The sequence below is a fragment of the Cyprinodon tularosa genome, unplaced genomic scaffold, assembly GCF_016077235.1.
Source record: "Cyprinodon tularosa strain WSP-4 unplaced genomic scaffold, ASM1607723v1 ctg583, whole genome shotgun sequence".
Lineage (NCBI taxonomy): Eukaryota > Metazoa > Chordata > Actinopteri > Cyprinodontiformes > Cyprinodontidae > Cyprinodon > Cyprinodon tularosa.
This window is the reverse complement of record NW_024039322.1, coordinates 786,918-808,542: the sequence shown is the minus strand read 5'-3', so window position 1 is coordinate 808,542 and position 21,625 is coordinate 786,918. Positions and strand designations below refer to the sequence as shown.

The following is a 21,625-nucleotide window of genomic DNA, read 5'->3' as shown; positions in this document are numbered from 1 at the left end:
CACCTTCTTCCAATCTGAGGCGCTGCAGCCTCCACACCACACTGAGACAGCTGGTCAGAACGCTCTCTCTATGGTGCTTCTGTAGAAGGTGGTTAGGATGGATGGGGGAAGGTGGGCTCTCCTCATTCAAGTACATGCGCTTCTTTGCCCTTTTGACCAGTGAGGTGGTGCTTACAGTCCAGGTGAGGGTGTCTGTGATGTGCACCCCCAGGAATTTGGCGCTGCTGACCACCTTTACAGCTGAGCTGTTGATGAGCAGTGGAGCATGGTAAGGCCGGTTCTTCCTGAAGTCGACGATGAGCTCCTTCGTCTTCTCTATGTTCAGGATCAGGCTGTTAGCTTTGTACCAGTCCACCAGCTGCTCCACCTCCTCCTGCTCCTTCTGGTCTTAGGTAAGGTTGGAAGTAACCATTGTAATAGTGAGACATCCATTACTGTGGATTGTTTGGTACCGAGAAAAACAGAAACTTTTTTTAAAGTATTTTATTTTTCTTCTTCAATGGTATTTATACAAAGTTCTTTACAAATAAGAGACATTACAAGCCTGCAATTTCCAATGTTGTCTGAGTCTCATTTATTTCACCTCTTCTGTGCTTCTGTGAACCTTCAGGCCCACCATATAAGTTCCCATACATACAATTTTGCCACGGCAAAACCTGCTTTCAGATCTTTAAAGTAACAACCATCTTACATACAAAGTAAAACAAAACACTGTTCTGACCAGGTTTGTCCATCCCTAGATCTCAAGAGCCCCTTTGTGCCCTCATGATCAAAATATTTGAGCAACATCTTCAAAATTTAGAATTGAGATAGTGGACTCTTAGAAATGCAGATGAAATCAATTACTTCAGAAAGCAGCTGATCTGGAAACTGTAACCTCAAACATCTCCTTTATCAAACCAACAGATTTCCCTCTCACTGCCAGATCCAGCACTTAAATGAAAGGGTTTTTAAGACAGAAATCTGGATTTGCAGTACAGTGGTTTTCCAATTTATAACAAACACTATAGCCGTCATTCATCAACATTGTCCTTTTATTATATCTTCATTTTGCAGTAGCTTTTTTTTTTCCTTTTCAAGGGTGCTCCTGGCTAACATAAGCTGCTGGATTCAAACTCACAACTCCACAGTTTCAAGGCAACTAATCTTTCTAGCGAGCCACAGTCTCCCACAAGGCTTTAAGCCCTAATTTTACCTCAATAAGACAGGATTTGTAAACAATGTTAAAAAGACAAAAAATATATATACTTTTATGGAACTGAAAAACTGAAGGATTATTGGTTTAGTAAAGTTTTTATAGTTTTTTTCTGCAAACTTAATGAAACTATGCATCTTCTCTTTTTAATTTCCCAGTGTTGCATAAAAAGAGAGGCTTTTAGCAGATCTTTCACTTAGAGGGACTTTGTCTTTCCCTGTGTTATTTTAAGGCGCAATGGAGACCATCCTCATGGGTGTGAAGCCACGGTACCGTCCGTCTTGACTTGGATACTCCTCCCTGATCCTACTCACACAGCAGCTAGGGATAACTGGATGGGTGTCATCAGGTGGGACCCCAAATCTCCAGCTGATGTATTGTTTGTAGGCACAATGACGCAGGGCGGCACTCTGAGCCCCACCAACAGGGGGAGACAAAGGATCCTGGTACAGGAGGATGGCCTGCAGCAATGAACGGCCTAACACCAGCTGTTTAAACGGAAGAGACGAGGTGATGCAGGTCCCTTCACTCCGCCTGCAGCACAGCTGTTCATGGGGGACAGTAGAGGGAATGCAGCAGCCACATTGACACCAGCCTGGACGGCGCAGTTTCTGGTCGGGGTCTGGTTTCTGGCCCACAGGAACCTGAGCATTATGGTCCATATGGACATCCGGCTGTAAGCCACAGAAAACGGCTCTAAGGTGGCCTGAGTCCTCCTATTGGGAGAAACAAAATGGTTTAGGAAATCTGCAGTTTCAGAAGAAGAAAACCTGAGATTTTTATTACCAAATCAGAATTGAAGTGGCTGATGAGGGCAGGAAAGTTGCATCAGGTAAATGCAGGTGAAATGCTCAGGAACTTTTTAACTTTTTTTTTTTTTTTTTTTGGTGCTTTTATGTGAAAATATGCAGTTCAGTCATATGCTGATAAAATAAAGCCTTTCTTTTCCGCTTAATGTAAAATGCTGGGCTCCTCTTCAGGTACACAAGATTATTTTATTCATCCAATTTTTTCCAGTTTGGACGGTGAGTGGATTTAAAGAGTTTAACAATAAATTATAATGTGAGCTTCACCTCAAAAGGAATCCTCACACCTCTACTTTATTTCATTTAGTCTAAATCAGACATTTTTAATAATAATAATAATAATAATAATTCATTTAATTTATAATGCACTTTTCACCAAAAAGGCCTCAAAGTGCTACAAAAAAGCATTTAAAAAAGCATTAAAAAAGCAATACATAGAGATAAAATAAATAAAATAATATAAAATAATAAAAGCTGTTTTAAAAGAGAAAAAAGAAACATCTAAGGGGGACCAAAAGTTTTGCTAAAAAGAAATGTTTTAGGGCCTTTTTTAAAACACTCAGTGGACTGAGGTGCCCTCAAGGTGTCAGGGAGGGAATTCCACAGACGTGGGGCAGCAGCACAAAATGCTCTATCTCCCATTGTCCTGAGTCTGGTTCTGGGAGTGTGGAGCAGGTTTGAGTGAGTAGAGCGAAGGGAGCGGAACGTGTTCTGTGGCTTGATAAGTTCTTTGAGCTAGGGGGGGGCATGTCCATGGATGCATTGATGTGTGAGGAGGGAGACCTTGTATTCTATCCTGGTGGGGATGGGAAGCCAGTGTAGTGAATGGAGAACGCGGGTAATGTGCTCATGTTTCCATTTTTTTTAGTCATGTCTGGTTTCTTTCCTCATAGAAAGATAAAACTATTTGGATCAGAACCACTCACTACAAACCAGAGAACATCGAGTCGGTTTATCCATCAGCTGGCTTGGGGTCGTAAAGCGAAACGTTAATACAGAAAACAGATGCTGTGCTCTGGGCCAGTCTTTTGAGAGTTCCTTGTTACTTTCAGGTCAAACAGGTCATTCACAGAGCAGACAAATGTGGCCCAAATCTGACTTTTTCTGCCGTAAAGTGAGGCAGGTGAAATTGTTCCGGACTGTGTAATAATCCCATATAATCTGACTTTTTCAAATCCAATCTGTATAAGGTTTTAAGTCCGATACGTTTTGGATCATTTGAAATGTGACTACCTCTTGGCCCATTTTGGAATAAGTAAGAGGATGATGTTCCTGTGCTGACAGCGTGGAACTAAAAGAATTACAACAAACATGGAGCATGATATAGACCGAGGTCTACAGTGGAGGGACGAAAAAACTTTGGAGTTATTAAACATTTGGGTGCACATCCAAAAGAAAGTTGAGGGGTGATATATTTTGATAAATATGTTAAATATCACGAAAACACTGACGTATTTCTCACAGGTCATATCACTGCTACTGATGCTTCAAAAGCTATAGTTAATAATTTAGCTCTCTTTCTTCTCAGTCTCCTTTCTCGCATCGTCTGCTGTATCATTCGGCTACTTCCACTGCTTAACAGCTTTAAATCCATTAATAGATGCTGGCTTCTGAGATGTGTTATTTCTCTGTGCATGTGGGTCACTTCTGCTCCGAGCGTTGTTTGATATGAATTGTTATTGTTTTTTCTGCACACGGGTCACTTCAGGGACACTATTACCCAATTTACACTACCCTTGAAAAACCTCAGTAACCGAGATAACTTATCGTGTGTAAATGGAAAGCAAACTGAACTGAACCGACCTAGACACAACCCGGACCCCGCTAACTGCAGACCGGTTCCAGAGGTGGGCTTGGCTCAGCTTTTTGCTGGCTCGGATCTCTGATTACAAGAGTGCATGAGCAGAACACGTCATCTCCGTCTGGCTGCACATCCCGATTCACACTCCGTTCCAGTAGTAGGTGGTAATGCCCCTCTGGAAGTTGCTTGCCAACCAACACAAAACAGAAGAACAACAACTATAAACTAATCTTCTCGATGCAACTTTTTAAATATTGGCTTCAAAAGCAAACACCGAAGTACAGCAATAATAATCAAGCATAACTTTCTGAATGTGACAGGCGCCGCCATTTTGATTTGCTTGATTCCCTCCTTCTTTGTCTTCTTGTGTTTTATGGCGGTTGGCAAACAACTATTGATGCACCGACACCAACTGCTTGATTCCCTCCTTTAATACTGGCAGTAATACTGCAGATCGTCACTAGGAGGCAAGGAGTCGAGGAACCGAGATAGCGTGATGTGTAAACGGTCGTCAGAACCGAGCTCAGCCTGGTTAACTGATCCGAGCTCGGACCGGTCTCAGCATGGATCGGTTTTTCAAGGGTAGTGTAAATGGGGTATATGGCTATGTTCACACTGCAGGTCTTGAGGGTCAATTCAAATTTCTTCAGATTTTTTCTGCGGCTGTTCACATGACCATATCTAATTGGAAATGAGCATCAAGGCCTGCAATGTGAACTTGTGACAATAAGAGAGCTATAGCTAATAAGTGAGAGGTCGTTTGACAATTATCCAAGAGTTTCATGGTTAATAAAAAATGCATGCATAATTTAACACGCATAACTAGAACAGTCATCTTCACTACATATTACCACCAAAATAATAACATTGTTTTAATTTTCGCCTCAATCTGAAAGACAGTCAGCCAATCAGGGAAAGCAGTGCTTGACAACCAGTCTATAACTCTGCGTTTTTATAAACTTTTAGGTCATAAAATCAAAGAACATTTACCATAAATTGTGTTTAAAAAGGGTTTATACTAAACAGTGATCAGAAATCCTGGCATGGAATGTAAAAAGCACATAGAATAAATACAGTCTTCATCATGTTTTTAACATCACTATCGATTTGACATTTTTGAAATTTTCTTTGCCGCTGATTTTGTGCGATTTTAGACCCTTAAAACATCCGTATACATTTCTGATCATGATTGGATTAATTTAGCTGAGGAATAAAAAGTACTAAAGGGATTATATTACGCAATAATCTAAATTTCTAGAAGTGATTCATGCAGGTCTGAACCTGCCCTGCTATGATATCTTACTGAACTACTGAGAATGGGTTACCTTGATTGGCTGAACACACATCGGTTTTAGGTCTTGGAGACTTTTCTTGCGTGATCTCTTCACCAGCCGAAGCTTCTTTTCATCAACAAATGACACGCAGAGGATGCACTGCAACACAGAGTCAGTTGGAGTAGATGGACTTCTCTTACTAAAGTCACTGGGTCAGATCGTCACCTGCTGTGTGTCTTGAACTGATTCCACTTTCTTCTCAGAGTAGTTCTGTCCAACCTCTGCAGAATAGCAACTGGTTTCCAGTAGCCAGTCGATAAAAACCGTTGTCTGAGGATATAAAAAAAAAAAAATGCAATGGTGTATAACCTTAGTAAATACTGACCCTTTCGTAAAATCTAGAGTTGGAAAAATGATTTACAAGCGTTTTTCTAGACATGTCTAAAACATTACTGATCAGTGATTGACGTGTTTCATATCCGTTACTATCTGTTGTTGCCATCAATGAATGTGTTTAGCAGTGAATGTGTGTGATTTCTCACCAGAGCATAGTATGACAGAGTTGAACCAATGTAGATGATGAGCTGAATGAAGCTGAACTTCCCTGCCTGAAACAAAACAAACCGTTAGGTTTCATTTCATTGTCACCCAAAGCTTTAGAAACAGAAAGCTCAGGAGTTCCTCAAGGCGGAAACGTCGGCACCCATCATTTTACAGACAAAGTACGTCTTCTAATGGATCTGACTGTAATATAACCAACCCACTATTGGCAGAAATTAAAAGTTGATATTTGCAGTTGAATTTCTGATTTTTAAAAAAATCAAAATTGCAAAGTATATTTTTGTTGTAACTGTTTAATAATAATGAGACAATAAAACAGAAAATCAGTCTAATTTTGCAAAACATAAGAGTGTTTAATAGGTTCGGCTGGAGAAAAAATAAATAAAAAATAAATTAATAATATTGCCTTGTTTAGCCATGTTTAATAAACAATAGTCTACTTTTCACTCTACATTTTACATAGTAAAATTTGTTTGTTTTTATATTTGCCTATATCTTTTCTTGAAAGTCTTTCAATCAGTGCTTATACCCAAACAATTTTTATCTGTATAAACAAACAATTTTATGCCATCCTTTAATTGACAGTAAGTGCCGCATAAAATCATTCCTGGGGTGCGTGTTGTTCCAAGGTTGTGCTTTGGATACCCTCGTGCATATTTAGGAATTCAGAGTCTAAAGATAACATATACACACAAGTATTCAACAGAGCAACATTTCCAATAGTTCAAAATGTTTTGCTAGAAATGTAACAGAATCTGAGGAAATCTTTATTAATTCAGCGACACATTAAATCCTTTTCCCTGACAGGATACATTTTAGTCATACAATTTGAAAAAGCTGACCTGTATGAAAGGTCGGAGACATTATTCAGATAAAAACTCAGTTGAAGGCTGTATACCTGAATGCACTGCACCTCTTTGCATTTCAGTTCACATTTTTAAAAGACGCTATGAATCCCAGACAATGAGCTGGATTGTTTTTCACTCAACCATGTGATGGTTAATAAAAACACTACTTAGTAATCTGATAAAGAAAATATACTTGAAGAATAATACATTCGAACATATAAGAAAAAGTCTGCTTGATAAAGATTAAATTGTTTTTGCTATTGACTTTTTTTTGCACTTGAATGAAAGAACAGACTGGATAAAAAAACATTGAAATGAGGAGGTAAAAAGAGACATTTAGCCAATGGAACAAGACAATTTACATTTAAAATAAGAAAACACAATTACTTTGCCTTATTTCCAGTGCATTTTATCTAAATATCTTATTTTAAGTTTAAAAATACTCATTACATTGGCAAATCATCTCATTTACCTCCTCAAATTAAGGGTAAATACACTTAATTTAAGACATTTTTCATATTTCTAGATCGTTTTTCCAGTGCAGAAGCAACAATAAATTTTTATTGAACCAACCTGTCCAAACACCATGACATCAAATCTGATTCCAAAAGCTTTGTAGAGCGTTCGCTCCTCAACGCCATTCACCATGTTGTACTTTGCAAACCTGATGAGAGTAGATGGGTTAAGGAATCGTGTTCGTTTACATTAAACCTGACAGATTTCATATTCCTTAGCTGATGCTCCTCAGATGGATCCTGCTAAGTTTATGAGCTATTTTCATGGTTTCCATGTTGACCAGGTGTGAATTCATGATCTTTACCTGAAGTTTAGGCCTGGGTACAGAGTCTTGTTGTTTTCTTTCTCATCGAGTCGCCTAAAGGAATATGTAGGGAGGCAGCGCTGCATGAGCCGGTCCAGGTTACAGTCCCATTTGATCTGTATGCCGATGACGCCCCCCTGTGATCAATGGGGGAAAGAATCTCAGATTATTGAAATATAAACATTTTGCCTTGGGGGCTGTTCTCTATGATTAGGAGCAATATTTATGGTTCTTTAGCGTATTTTCAGAGAAAAATAAGGGGTTTATCCCCCCCCCCCCCCCCCCCAAGTCATTTTTGCACTATGTCATTCACTAATTTATGAAAATCTTTCTTTTTTAAATAAATATTTAGTTTACAAATTGAATATTTAGTTTGTTAAATTAATATTTAGCTCCAAACTAAATACTAAACCGAATACTATTTGGTTTGGTATTTTGCAATGAAGATAACTGAAATGTGTTGTTTTTCCCTAAACTGCAGGCTTTGTTCACAGATACCTTCTTTTTCCTGATTTTTAAAGCATATTTCCCAATTACAAAGACTGCAATTATCTGTAAAGCAGGGGTCTTAAATATTATCCTGGCCAAGGACCCCAAACTGTTGGTGAGATGGAGCGGGGACCCCCTAATTAAATATATTGTATGAAATTGTGTTATTATCAAACTGGTCCTATAGTCACTCTATTACAGATGGATTCATATAATGAAAATAATTTCTCCCTGGGATTATTAAAGTATTTCTGATTCTGATTCCTGCTTAATGGGAAAGGTGTTGTGAATGAAACGGTTCCCAGCTTGAAAGATCTCCTGTGTGTCACTGAATGTGTGCATTGATGACTGAAAGACATCTTCTGCCTCCATTTATCTGTTTACTGCAGTGTGTTTAATTCATGTCAATGCGTATTTGAAGACATTTCAATTAGTGGAAAAATTGCAGGGGGAATATAAAAAAAAAAAGAAAAAAGTCTAATCAACCAAAACTTTCGCGACCCCCGTACAGTACCTCCAAGGACCCCCTGTTGAAGACCTCCATTTCAAAGATAACAGATCAGATAAATCTTTCAATGTGACTTTTTTCAAATTATATTTAGTAGCGTAAAAAAAGGAAAAAAAAATTGCTGATTCTTAATTGAGGGAAAGAACAAACATAAGGTAAAATCAGACCAATAGAATGTTGTTGCAGTGGGGAGACATTATGTCTGAGATACTAGATAAGGAGTATTAGAGAAAGATGGTGGAGCTGCTGGCCAAACAAGATGTCTGAGATGTCTATAGATGGATTAGAATATATCTGGGTTTGGACAGGATGCCAGTGGGACCACTGATGGAGAACAGCAGTTGGGAGACAAACTAAACTGTTACTCTAATGGACTATCGTGAAGACCACAGCGCCTCATTCTAAGCCATCTCTGCACCGTAGTGAACCAAACAGAGACCCCACTGCGGTTTGTGTATCAGCCTAACATTGGAACGACACAGTGATCTACCTGCTGCAGAGGAGAGTCATGAACTCTGACCTCTCCTTAGCTTTCAAAACCAATAGACTGGCACTGCTGCAGGAAGAGTTGGAAGAAAACCAGAGAGGACAAACATCCTACTGCCTGGACCCCTGATATCTCACTGACCAGTCAAGATACATGCAGTATTATTATATTGTGGATTAGTGTGAGTGCAACCAACCGCGCCTAAACGGCAACAAGAGTACGGTGATTTACTGTGATTAGGAGAAGACCACCACCTCCTCCACCAGTGCACATTTAATTCTATTTAAAGGGCAAACCTATATATAGATGTCTTCATGCCTTCCTAATTTAATATCTCTTGCACCTTTCTCAACCTTTGCAGCCAGTCTGAGAGTAGTTTTGACAATTAATTTCTCCTTGCAAGACAAATAAAGTAAACCATATACTGATGTAGGAAATCATAATAAAGAGATTACAACACAGTATAGTCTAACTTTAAACATAGAATGGCACTGCCATTTGTCAGCGAAAGCTGAAGATGGTGTCTTCCTGTTTTTTATGTCTACCATCAGTTTCATTTCTCCCTGATGACAAAAAAGGGGCCCAAAGAGGAAAAAGTAACAAATGCCAGGCTCGACAGTCACACCATCCAACTAAAAATGTTCAAAACATATTTTTAAGCCACAAAGAGAGGAAGGACGGTTTAAGCAGAACATCCCTACCTCCACGGCCATGTCGGAGAACTTCTCCCCGGCCTCTCGAACCATATCTCCGAGTCTGAAGATAGGACAGAGAGAGTCATTCCCTCTGTGGCAGCTCCTCAGATACGCATCGTTCATCTGGGGAAGGATGTTCCGACTGGGAAACAGATTCTAGAGTCAGTGGATCAAAATGCCAGAAGAAACTGACCTTCATGAAAAAACTTGGTAGAAAATAAACTTTTAAACCAATGTATTTTTCAAGGCTCGTGTACAGTCATATGAAAAAGTTTGGGCACCCCCATTTCTCTTTATTTTCATTTCTAAATATTTGGTTGTATGTGACAGAAATTTCATTTTGATATATCTAATAACTGATGGACACAGTAACACTTCAGTATTGACTTGAGGTTTATTGGACTAACAAAAAATATGCAGTACGCATTAAAACAAAATTTTACAGGCGCAAAAATATAGGAACCTCAGCAAAAAAGAGACATTAATATTTAGCAGATCCTCCTTTTGCAAAAACAACTGCCATTTTTCTTTGCAAAACAATTTCAGTTCAGTTCAGTTTGATGGTCGCCGAGCATGGACAGCCTGCTTCAAATCATCCCACAGATGTTTAAAGGATATTAAGGTCTGGAGATTGGGATGGCCATTCCAGAACATTGTAGTTGAATGCCTGAGTAGATTTGGACCGTAAAAGGTATCTGAAAAATTATTTTTATCTAAGCTACAGCTATATCTTGTCTTCAATTGGAGTAACTTTCATGGCTGTAGGTCATTTACAACCTGAATGGGAAGAGAAAGAAAAAGAAAAAACGTTTTCTCACACCTGATCTTTTAATTGGGCTAGCTGCAGCAGGTCCCTCTCACCCAGCTTTCTGGTGCTTAAAATGTCCTCTGAACAAACGACTGCTGAGCAAAAACTGTATGAGTTATTCAAAAAATTCTTTCACCGTGAGCGTCAGCCATCCTTCGACTCCAACTATGCCAACTTTGGTGTATGTGTGTCTTTCAGAAAAATATTTATGACGAGTTGAAAACACATAATGTCATTCGTTTTTCTCCCCACTGCTGCTCCAAAACCAATGAAAAACGGCTCTGATTTTGATCGACTTTAGGTCGGTCTGGAGGGTTTTTAAGGAAAAGTATTAATCCTACCGTAATTCCGAAGACATTGTGTGGGTCCAGAGATTTCAGTCTACAAACTGACCAAAAATGGTGACTCTAGCTATAAATATGTGGCCGTGAGGGCGAGTTTAAAATGTTTTTTGGTCTTAAAAAAACGGCTGCCTCACACTCTAGCTTTTCAGTCTCTCCACTCTAGAAGGGTGGATTTTGCTAAAACTTTGTGGCGCTTGAGGTCTGATTATACAAAAACCGTAGCAGTTATCAACATACCGTCTTCAGTTTTAGATAGATGACGGATTTATCTACAAACTGAGCTTTAAACTGTTTTTCTACGTGAATTTATGCCGACACAGTGAAGCGCTGTTTTTTATGCTTTTTTTTACCTCTCCCCATTCATTTCCTATGGGATTTTTTTGCGACGTTTTCGCTAATAATTCGCAAACCTTCGGACTAATGAGAAAGTTTTATACAAGCCCGGATCGCACCATTGGTCCCGACGTGTGTACCAACTTTGGGCCCGATCCGCCAAACCGTGCGGGACTAGTTACGCGCCGAAGTTTCTACTTCGAAGCTTCTACTTCGTAACTGATTCTTGAACATTATTCTCAAGAATCTGCTGATATCGAGTGGAATCCATGCGACCCTTAATTTTGACAAGATTCCCAGTGCCAGCATTGGCAACGCAGCCCCAAACTTGACAATGGGTAGAAAGTGTTTTTCTTCGAACACTTTTTTTTTTGGCGCCATTCATAACACCTTTTTTATGACCAAACAACTCAATCTTTGTCTCCTCAGTCCACATGACCTTATACCAAAATGAAGCTGCATTGTCCAAATGTGCTTTTGCAAACCTCAAGCGATTCTGTTAGCGGCGTGCTTGCAGAAAAAGGTTTCTGTCGCATCACTCTCCTATACAGCTTCTCCTGGTGCAAAGTGCGCTGAATTGTTGAAGATGCAAGATGAACCTGCAGGTCTTTGGAGGTTATCTGTGGGTTGTCCTTGACCATTCTCCCCATTCTTCTTCTCTTCCTCTCTGATATTTGACTTGACCTGCCACTCCTGGACTTAACTAGAACTGTCCCTGTGGTCTTCCATTTCCTTACCATGTTCCTTACAGTGGAAACAGACAGTTTAAATCTCCAAAACAACTTTTTGTATCCTTCCGTTGAACGACTCTGTTGAACAATCTTTGTTTTCAGATCATGTGAAAGTTGTTTTGAGGTGCACATGATGAATCTTCAGAGGAGATTCAAACAGGAGAACAACTTGCAACCAGCCACCTTAAATACATTTTCTCATGATTGGATACACCTGGCTATGAAGTTCAAATCTTAATGAACTTACAAAACCAATTTTGTGTTTAAGTAAGTCAGTGAAAAGTAGTTAATGGTATTCAAATCAATAAAATGATTAGGGTACCCATATTTTTGCATCTTTCAAGTTTTGTTTTAATGCATATTGACGATTTTCTGTTAGTCCAATAAACCTCAATTCAATACTGAAATATTACTGTGTCCATCAATTATTAGATATATCAAGCTGAAATAGCTGTTGCAAACACTTAAATATTTAGAAATAAAAATAATCAAGATTAATAAGGATGCCCAAACTTTTTCATACTCCTGTAGCTTCTAATTTATTAAAGCATATCAAAAAAAGTTAAGGAAAAACACATTTTCAGGAGGACACTAACCGGATGAAGCTGAAGGCTGGAAATCTGATGTTGTTCTTGATGAGGACGGTGAAGTTCTCAGCTGCTGCCAGCAGAGCAGGCCTACATTTGAGGAAATCATTTTTATTACATTAAACTGTGAAAAAAGTCTTACATAAAAACTGACATAGCCTTGATTTTTTTTTTCAAATCAAACTAATCCTGTTATTTCATAGAAGTTTGGACAGATCTACAGGAGGGCAACTACTATATTCACGTCCTTAAAATACTTGCAATTACTAATCACTTGTTTGTCTGAAAGCCTCAACAGTCCAAAAACAGGACTCATAGGTTAATTGGCTTCTCTTAAATGTGATTGTGTGTTTGAATGGTTGTTTGTCTCCGTGTTGCCCTGCGATTGACCGGCGACCTGCCCAGTAGACACCTGGAGAAGGGCAGCAGCACCCAGACCTTTTCCATCCCCACATGTAACGGCTTTTGATCCGTCACCATTCAAGCCATTTTTGCTTCGAGTCCCTTTAAGATGAAACCTTGTTATTTCCAAACATTTTCTGAAATTATTATAGTGCAGTTGTACATACAATTTTGGTTTTAGTTGACCGAAAAACCCACCTAGAGCAGTTATTATATCAAAATTGTAAAAAGATACATAAACATCTGGCTTTTAAGATAAAAAAAAAAAATCGTCTTTAAGTAACCTTCGGCTATCAGATTATAAATCGATTAAAAGAAAAAAATAATCGACAGATTAATTGATTTGCAAAATAATTGTTAGTTTCAGCTCTATGAACAACCACTGTCTACACAGCATGTACAGTAGAAAAACACAAAGAAAATACTGAGTAAAGGGCTTTTTCAGATAAAAAGGTTCAAATAGATTCAGTTTCCTCATATCAAGTGTATAGAAATAAACACTCTGTGACCTTGGAGGGGTGGTCTGGGCTTCAATCGGACACCACGCAAAAACTTCACAGGTTTTCTTCATTACGTCAAACTTGACGCAGGATCCCGTCTGAACCCCTGCAGAGAAAAAAAACGTCCTGGGTTTGTTGTTTTATGGTCGAGTCCAGCAGCTGACTGCAGAGTTACAGCCGAGCAGTAGAAACACAGCCATGAGAAATTCCTCTCCTCCTCTAAAGTCATTAACAAAAGATGGTGGAGCAGAAGCTGTGTGAGGGTGGGAGTGGTCATCTGCTGCAGAGGTTCCCAAACTTTTCAGCATCTAACCAACAAAAACGGTACAGAGTCGACACATGACCCAAACTATTGGTTATTGAATTTTGTTAAAATTTTGTTAAAAAATCTAAATAAATAAAAAGTCCTTCCAAGTTAAACATGAACTATTTCTAGCAGCAGATAAATGTCTGTGTGACTTTCTGGAGCAGCTGTAGCATGCCTACATCTTTGTGAATAAATGCCAGACGATGCAACACAGAGGCTGCATCACCTTTTTATACATGACCTGCAGCAGGTGAGGTAAAATAAGTCAGTTTACCGTGGCTCTGCTGGCCCCAGGCTCCTGTTTCACAGTCCTTGTCGGAGCGGCACTGTCTGCCCGTGGAAGGAACCTGAGAGACAAACACGTTTAGCACCACGGATTCGGCTTATTATGGTGTTGAGTCCTTTGAACACTATGAGCTTTAAATCAAACAAAATGTGTTAAAATGTGAGTGATATTGAAACCACTGAACTATTTCCCACACAAAAAGAAACAAGGCAAACACATCATTGAATGGTAAGAACCTGATCTCCATACAGGAGGACTGGAAGTCTTAATATGCTCCTGGTCAGCAGATTTATATAAAACCTTATCATATACTGTATATATATATATATATATATATATATATATATATATATATATATATATATATATATATAATTTCAGCTTGTTTTGTTTTCTTTGCATCCGCTTCCCCTACATTAAGCAAAGGCTTGAAAAGCACCACAGGTACAATATTCATTCCAAATAAGGTAAATACATATAAATTAAAAATAAAGTACCTCTGGGCATTTTCCCTGCTTCTGATTCTTTGTCACAATAACATTTGTCACCACAAAGAAGGAGTTTTTGTCCTAAAGAAAAAGGAAGAAATAAAGGTCTTTGGACAGCTGTTCACTGATGAATATGGAAGAATCTTCAAATCCAAGAAAACAAACTCCCACCTGAACAGGCCCGCTGTAGTCCACCACGTCCCACACTATGTCACCGACCCCGGGTACGGGTGTCTGTGCCACACCCTTCACTTTGGTGGTGACGGAGCTCACAACCTGGTCGAACTCCTGGTACTTCCTGTTCCACAGCATCATGATACTGTGCAATATAAACAAATGAGGAATATTACTTTATCAAGCCCTTTCTGACATTCCACACCACAAAATAAGCATTAAATGCACATTTTGTTTGTACTGATATCGTATCAGATCAATACTCAAAGCCATAGATCCTTTTATAGGAGAGAAATGCTAAGCAGATAAGCTCAGCTTCAAAGTATTTGAGATGAAAAAGAACGCATACAGTCAGGGCCGTAACTATCATTGAGGACATCAAGGCCATTTCTTCTGTATTTTTTTTATTATTTATTATTTTGTGATATATAACCTATAATATATTACAGAGCAACTGACTATAGGATGATGATCTAGATCTCCCACAAGGCTGTGATGTGTTTTATATTTGTAGAGCTACTGTCAGATTAACGAATACATGCTGCACTTCATCGTCAACACACACTGTCGCTATGGTAACTGCCACACACAGGCTACAGAAGCTGTTATTGAGTCCGTCAGTCATGGCAGTCATTGGAAGAGGAGCACATCAAGGTATGAAAGAAGAAGGAGACCAGTTTAAGTTGTAGATGACTGTGAGAAAAACATGCATTTTCATGAGGAAATATTTAAGCCCAGCGATTTACTCAGACAGGAAAGAAAGACTGAACCAAAGTTTAAAGGTGCAGTAGGATATTGTTTCTGATGCATTTTTCACCACGTGGCTTAAAGATCTCGCTAGCAAGCAGTGAAATAGAAGGTCTGGATGTGAAACTAAAATAAATGGTCCCGCTATGGTGAGAAATCAATGAGTTACGTCCACCAATCACAAAAGACAGTCCGTTGTACACGATTGGTTCCTGACACGTCAATCATGGTCGTCTGCTTGTCCCTCCCCCCTGTGCTTGTACCCTGACACATGAACGAATTGACCCCTCAATTCTCGTGCAGGACGCCATGGCTAGAAGCTAGCCACTGTTATAGTATGTACACAGCTAAAGCAGCAATAGCAGCAAAAATATGCATGCTGCTTCATTTTCGATGCTTAGTTTAGTTCTGATGCGCGGCTTAGATCTGATGCGCGGCTGAAGCATCTTTGCTGCTCCAGCTGCACGGTGGAAAAAGTGGGTCTGATGCGCGCTGGGCGGAGCTACCCTATCCTTTCTTTGCCTGTGGCAATGGCAGCTATATATGCTGTGATCAGTGGGTAAAAAGTAGTTTGAATCTATTTTGAAGTGAGAAAGTCCACCTGAAAACATTGTCAGTGCAGTCACTTCATCCAGATTACCATCCTGTCTTCAAATATTATTTCTGTCGGAGCCGCTCAGACCCCCGTACACCGGAGGTGCGCTGTCACTAGGAATCCCATTCATCAGCAGCCTATGGCCCGGTCGCCTTCTCGTAGCTGGAAGGTGTTTTTCATGTCCTTAATCCAAACTGCAGACACCAGGATAATAAAAGTGAACATGTTTTGCCGGCAGATTTCTGCATTTTAAGTTAATTTAGGCGTTAAAGTGATCATAGCGCTCTGCATCATCAGCGCTCCTCCTGCTGCTCTAGACGGGCTGCAGATAGCATGCGCGTTCATGTGCTTTGAAGCCGTGGTTTCGAGGGCTGGTCTGAAGGGAGAGGCATGGTTGGGTTATGTTCAAAAATATAGCTTGCTGGAACCATTTTTTCCAAGATCTCCTACGGCATCTTTAACTCCATCGCTACCGGTCGTCAGTCAGTTTACACCATTTGAATCAACATTCATTATGCAACTGATATGCTCACGACGTCTTCGACTGAAAATGAAACGTTTATGTTGGTGTTGGATGTTGAACCAGTTTTATATTTCTTCTGGATGCTGGAGCTCAATGCAGCAAGATGGCACAGAGCAGATCACACAGGGCAGGAAGTTGTGCGCAGAAACAAAATCATTTTCCAAATTAAAAATAATTTTCAGTGGCGAGTTGCCCTTACTCAAGAGTCATCATGGTCCTTCAAAAAGCCTCAGAAGGCTCTATCTTATTTACAACTGCTGTAATGTTGTAGACTCCTATATTTATTCATTAATATAATTGCTTAAATGTGCATATTTTATCTTGTTTAGAGGTGTAAATCACACCCATCAGGGCGATTCGATTCAGCCTCAATTTCTTGACCTAACGACACGATTATTTTCGATACTCCAGAATCCGCCATGTCTGTCTTGCCTACTGTTTAATCAAGTGTGTGTGTGCGTGCAAGCAGAAAGAGGGTAGTGGCTAAAGGAAACAAGGTGGGAGGACAAAACAGTTTTAACGCCACTGCAGCACGGGAGTCAGAATTACGTCCAGGAGCAAATGGATAAAAATAGACAGGAGAAAAAAAAAAACGAAAAAAAAAACATGAATTGATACTTTTAGGGACGTGTATCATGCATCGGATCGCCGGCTGTTGGATCGATGCAAAACAATTATTATTAACGACCCTAATATTGTTTATTTGATATTTATACTTCAACTTACAGTAGTAGCCATTCAAACTTTCCCCACTTTCCCTGAGGGGTCCTTGGCTGCTCATTGGCTGCTCCCCTACAGTTCCTTTTTAAACATCAATCTTTGTGCTAAAATATTGTCATGATTTGTTGAAATTAAGACCTGAAGAGAAGCAACTTCTCCTGGTCAGACCCTGTAATTCAGTTAAAGGGTGGAATCGGAGTAAAAAATAAATATGCACGTCCAGGAGAAGGAGTTGGTCACTCCTGTGGTTGGAAGTTGGGGGGATTTAACTGGGAGCTGCAGGGAAGGGCTGCCATTCGCCTGCCGTTTGACTGGGAAGTGTCATTTTGAATGGCTGCTACTGTATTTAGAGTTATTTTTTATTATTCCATACTTTGACATTGAGCTGCTCTGGAACCAGCAAAACTAATCTCATGTAATGTTAATGTGTTGAAATGCATATTGTTTCATTTCCATCAGTTTAGTTTTTAATTGTGCTGATATTCTTCACTAAAAGGAAAACAGGATGGGGAGGAAAAGGCAGAGTCAAACCAAGCTCCTCTTTGGGCCAAGCAGCAAGAGGAGCAGTGAGGAGAGACATAAAGGGAAAGCAGCTACTAGAAAACGAAATACTGTACCAGTGAACAATATAGGTTTTAAAAGTCAAAGGTTTCTTGCATGATACTTGAAGTATTGTGTAAGATTGTAATAGAAATATGTTCAAAGGCTGGCTCTCCATAACAAGAGTGAACAGATTAGGCCCTATTATCAACATAATGGAGTTATAGGGTCTGGGTGTCTATTTTAAATACTGAAGTAAATATGAGGAAGCTTATTTCAATTATACTGGAATGTCTTTTGTGAAACATTTCTAACCGCTTTGATAGAAGCTTTAAAAGATAGATGACATAATTTGCAACTTTATAATACCTGAAATGTCCTGCAGGGAAAGAGGAACAGAGAAATGAACCACCTTGCCTTTTCAAAAGTCAAAATGATGTCGCTTTTGCTGACTAAAACTCTAAAAATGGCCAGATTTAAATAATGGAATAAAAATATTTTCTAGGGTGCACACCACTGAACCCACCTACAAGTGACTGACTATTGTCCTCAGTATAATATCAAGCCAACAGGACACCTTCACCTTCAGGGGAACCTAAACTGCTGATCCAGCATCTGTCTGACCTCCCTAGTGCTCCTGCCATACTTCTCTGTTTAAAAAGTTCTTATCTACAACTACTGTAATGTTGTAGACTCCTATATTCACCTAACATACATTAAATTTGCATATTTATCTAGTTTATTTAATATCTATACTTAACAGCTATATGTACTATTGTTTTATTCGGCACTGGGCTGGTCTGGAAAAAGGGAACTAAGTTAGTTTCATTTCATGTTAAGTTGAAATATGATGTTGAAATGAATATTGTTTTCATTTTTTATGAGCTTCATCTAGGTTATTTAGCTTTTGAGTTTGTCGTTATTCTTCACTACAGGGAAAACAGGATAGTGAGGCTGAGTCAAACCGAGCTCCTCTTAGTCCATCGCAGCAAGAGGAGCAGAGAGGAGAGATAGAGGGAGAGCAGGTACTACAAAAGGAAGATACTATGACTGAACCCGTTCAAAAGTTGGATTCTGATAGAAATATGTTATATTTCTATCAGCGCTGCTGCAACCTGTCATCACTCCGCCCACTCCCGTCAGCTTTGGGTCAAAATCTGAATGTGGAAAAAAACTGATTTAAAAGTGTAAAAAAGAAATCCTGAAACTGAAAAAGGAATTTGAAACAAAAAAAAAAGATAAGAAACTGAAAGAAAGGGATTTGAATCTGAAAATATAAAACCTAAAGCTGAAATAAAGAAAATATACAAAAGGAAAAAGTGGAATTAAAATAGTAATCTTAATTTTGATATAATTCTTATTATTTCATTTTTGCTTTTTTAGTTTCTCACATTATTAGGTAAAAAAAATTGACATTAAATATCATTATTCTATTTTTTTCCCTCATTCAACTTTTATTTTTTCAGTTTCAACTAAGATTTATCAGTTTACAAAGATTTTGACCATTTTCTGACTCCATAGTTGTGCAATATTGGCTTATTCAGTTATGCAAGGTACATCATCTCTTCTGCTGGCCGGGTGTTAAACGATCATGGTAAAAACGTTTTATCTGTAAGACTCCACAGAAAAGTAGTAATTTCATGTTTTTTTCCCAGAAGATAAACTCACGTGTCATAATAATCCACCAAAGGTTATTATTTTAGCCATGAAAAGTAAGAATCGAGAGGTGAAAAAGCATAGTCCATCTCTGTGATGACGCTGGTCGGCCATTTTAGATCATCTATGTAGCGTGGACTTGTTTATCAATCGGCCTGCTACCAAGATCAACCACAACTTCCACACTAACTGTCAAATTACTTAAGAAAAACACCTCTTTAAGAAATAAAACACGACCTCGCCACACACGCTTCCCCATATAGAGTAAAGAAGGCATTTTTCTGTCATTTAGTTTCATGTTGTCTTGACATTAACCTAAGGTGCGCATCCCCCTATAAAAAATCCTGGATCCGCCCCTGTAATGGAATTAAAAACATCTCTAGGGCGACAAGCGGCCGAACCCACCCAGAAGTTCTGACTCTAGAGCAGAGGTCACGGATTAGCGGGCCGCGGTCCGGACCCACCTTTCTGGCTAATACCAACCTGATTTAAAACATTTAGAAATTACCGCATGATGTCTGACGACAGTGTCTAACTTTAATAGTGCTGCTTCTCCTGTTAAAATGGCAAAGACCTCCAGAGCGTCCAGCACCAGGCTACACGTGATATAAATTAGCCAATGATTTAGAACATTTATATATTGCCGCATGCTGTCCGATGGCAGTGTCTAACTTCCCTTGCTCCGCTTCTCTTGTTAATATGTTAAAGCCCTCCAGAGCGTCCAGGACCAGGCTACACGTGATACAAATTAGCCAATGAGCTGCTGTCAGTCTGGGTCGCTGCTGCTTTTAGACACAGCAGGCAAACCTGCTGCAAGCCGGGCAATGGGAAAGAAGGAGAAGAAGATGAGAAAAAGAGAGCAGAGAAAGTGTGGACTGCTGGAAGAACTGTGGTGAACTGGTGAAAAAAGTTAAATGGTGCTCAAAGATGATCCTGCACATTTTGAGTATGTTTGGCTCAACCTGCTGCTTTTAAGCAGGATTCTCCACCACGAACAGAATCAGAAATAAATATCAGTCCAGGCTCATAATGAGCACCTTGATATGTGCTTTAGAATGGCTTTGTCTCCATTCAGACCCAGGTTTAAAGCCTTGCAGGGCAGCATAAAGCCCACTGCTCTCATTAAGCCAGAAAAAAGAAAGGAAAAAAAACGATCAGTTCAGGTGTTTTATAAAATATGTGAATCAGGAAATTGTCTATATATGCAACTGAATGATTGAAGTTCTCTACTTCAAAAACACACTTTAGATTTTAAAATTGAGAATTTTACTATTTTCTTTAAATATTTTTTTGTTATCAAAACATTAATTTCAGTGTTAAATGCTGTTTAAAGTAACAGATTTTAATTAAAAATGTCTCTGGATCTTTACTGGTTGATGGTTTTATTTATTCGCTGATTTTTAATTGGTGCCCCTGCTTCACACCTCAGTATTTTGTGCGTACGGCCCTGGACGGATGTTTTTAAAAGTAGTTTCAAACGTGTATTTATTGTTATTTGCTTTCTTTTTTGAGTTGCACCGCACCGCGCTAAGCCGAAGAGTCTTTTTTATAGAAAACAGTCAATTAATAAAACAGAGACGTTTGCAGATACTGTTTGATGACTGCAGTGTTTTCAGGCTGTGGGGAATTTAAACTCCGTTTTCTGAAGCATTGAGCGGTGAAAATGATCCAGACGGAACCAGTGAAAGTGCATTAAGCTGAAAGTGAGGCGCTCTAAGGAGGAAGATGCGTGGCTGTGAAATATTCCTCACCAGATGACCAGCAGGATCGCTCCGTTCAGGCTCCATTTCAGCGAACCGAGCCGGAAGCTCCTGATCCGGACCAGCTTGTTGGTTTGGTACTGGCAGAGCCCCAGCGGGTCGCAGCAGGACATGTTGATGGGGGCCGCAGGAGGAACTTTGGGGCCGCAGGAGGAACCGCAGGAGGAACCTCGGTCTGACTGGTCTTCCTGTGCAGAACGGGTCACATGCACCGCTGCATCTGATCCAAAGGATCTACTGCTGCAGCTTTAAATCAAATTCATGGAAATATATTCATTTGCAACGGAAATCCTGAAACTAAAAGTTAAAAACAACAACAACAACAACAAACAAACAAATTTAATCTGTTCCTGGTAAAATATCTTTATATTACTAATATTTTTGATATTACTAATCAATCACAGAGAGCTATGGCACTGCTATAATCAGAGGCGATTCTAGAGTCTGTGGGGGCCCCAAGCAAAAAATCCTAGGGGGCCCTAATGACCAGTGTTCATCACCATTATGTTAGGCTGTAAATAATCTGACACCAATGAAAAATGTATTAAATAAAACCTTTTTTTTATTCCAAATGTTCTAAACATGAACAACCTTGTTATTTTGGAAAATATAAAAGAATAAAAGTAAAGAATAAACTAAT

At 39.3% G+C, this 21,625-nt stretch overlaps 1 protein-coding gene across 1 annotated transcript; it reads right to left on the bottom strand.

The window, feature by feature from the left end:
- Positions 1-468: 468 nt before the first annotated feature.
- p2rx7 (purinergic receptor P2X, ligand-gated ion channel, 7) lies at positions 469-21,285 on the bottom strand. Its single transcript, XM_038306506.1, has 13 exons — positions 20,977-21,285; positions 14,442-14,589; positions 14,280-14,351; positions 13,771-13,843; positions 13,199-13,295; positions 12,297-12,377; positions 9,491-9,626; positions 7,306-7,442; positions 7,059-7,149; positions 5,619-5,684; positions 5,302-5,406; positions 5,128-5,235; positions 469-1,911 (listed from the first exon to the last, which is right to left on the bottom strand). Exons 1-13 carry the CDS (start codon positions 21,096-21,098, stop codon positions 1,423-1,425), a joined length of 1,725 nt encoding a protein of 574 aa, XP_038162434.1. The 5' UTR covers positions 21,099-21,285; the 3' UTR covers positions 469-1,422.
- Positions 21,286-21,625: the final 340 nt, after the last annotated feature.

Excerpts from the sequence above, each read along its gene's own strand:
- p2rx7 (XM_038306506.1), bottom strand. The coding sequence starts at position 21,098 with ATGTCCTGCTGCGACCCGCTGGGGCTCTGCCAGTACCAAACCAACAAG. Across the intron at positions 5,236-5,301 it reads CAGTTCAAGACACACAGCAG|TGCATCCTCTGCGTGTCATT; the intron begins GTGACGATCTGA and ends TCTGTGTTGCAG. Across the intron at positions 1,912-5,127 it reads TGTGTGTTCAGCCAATCAAG|GAGGACTCAGGCCACCTTAG; the intron begins GTAACCCATTCT and ends TTCTCCCAATAG.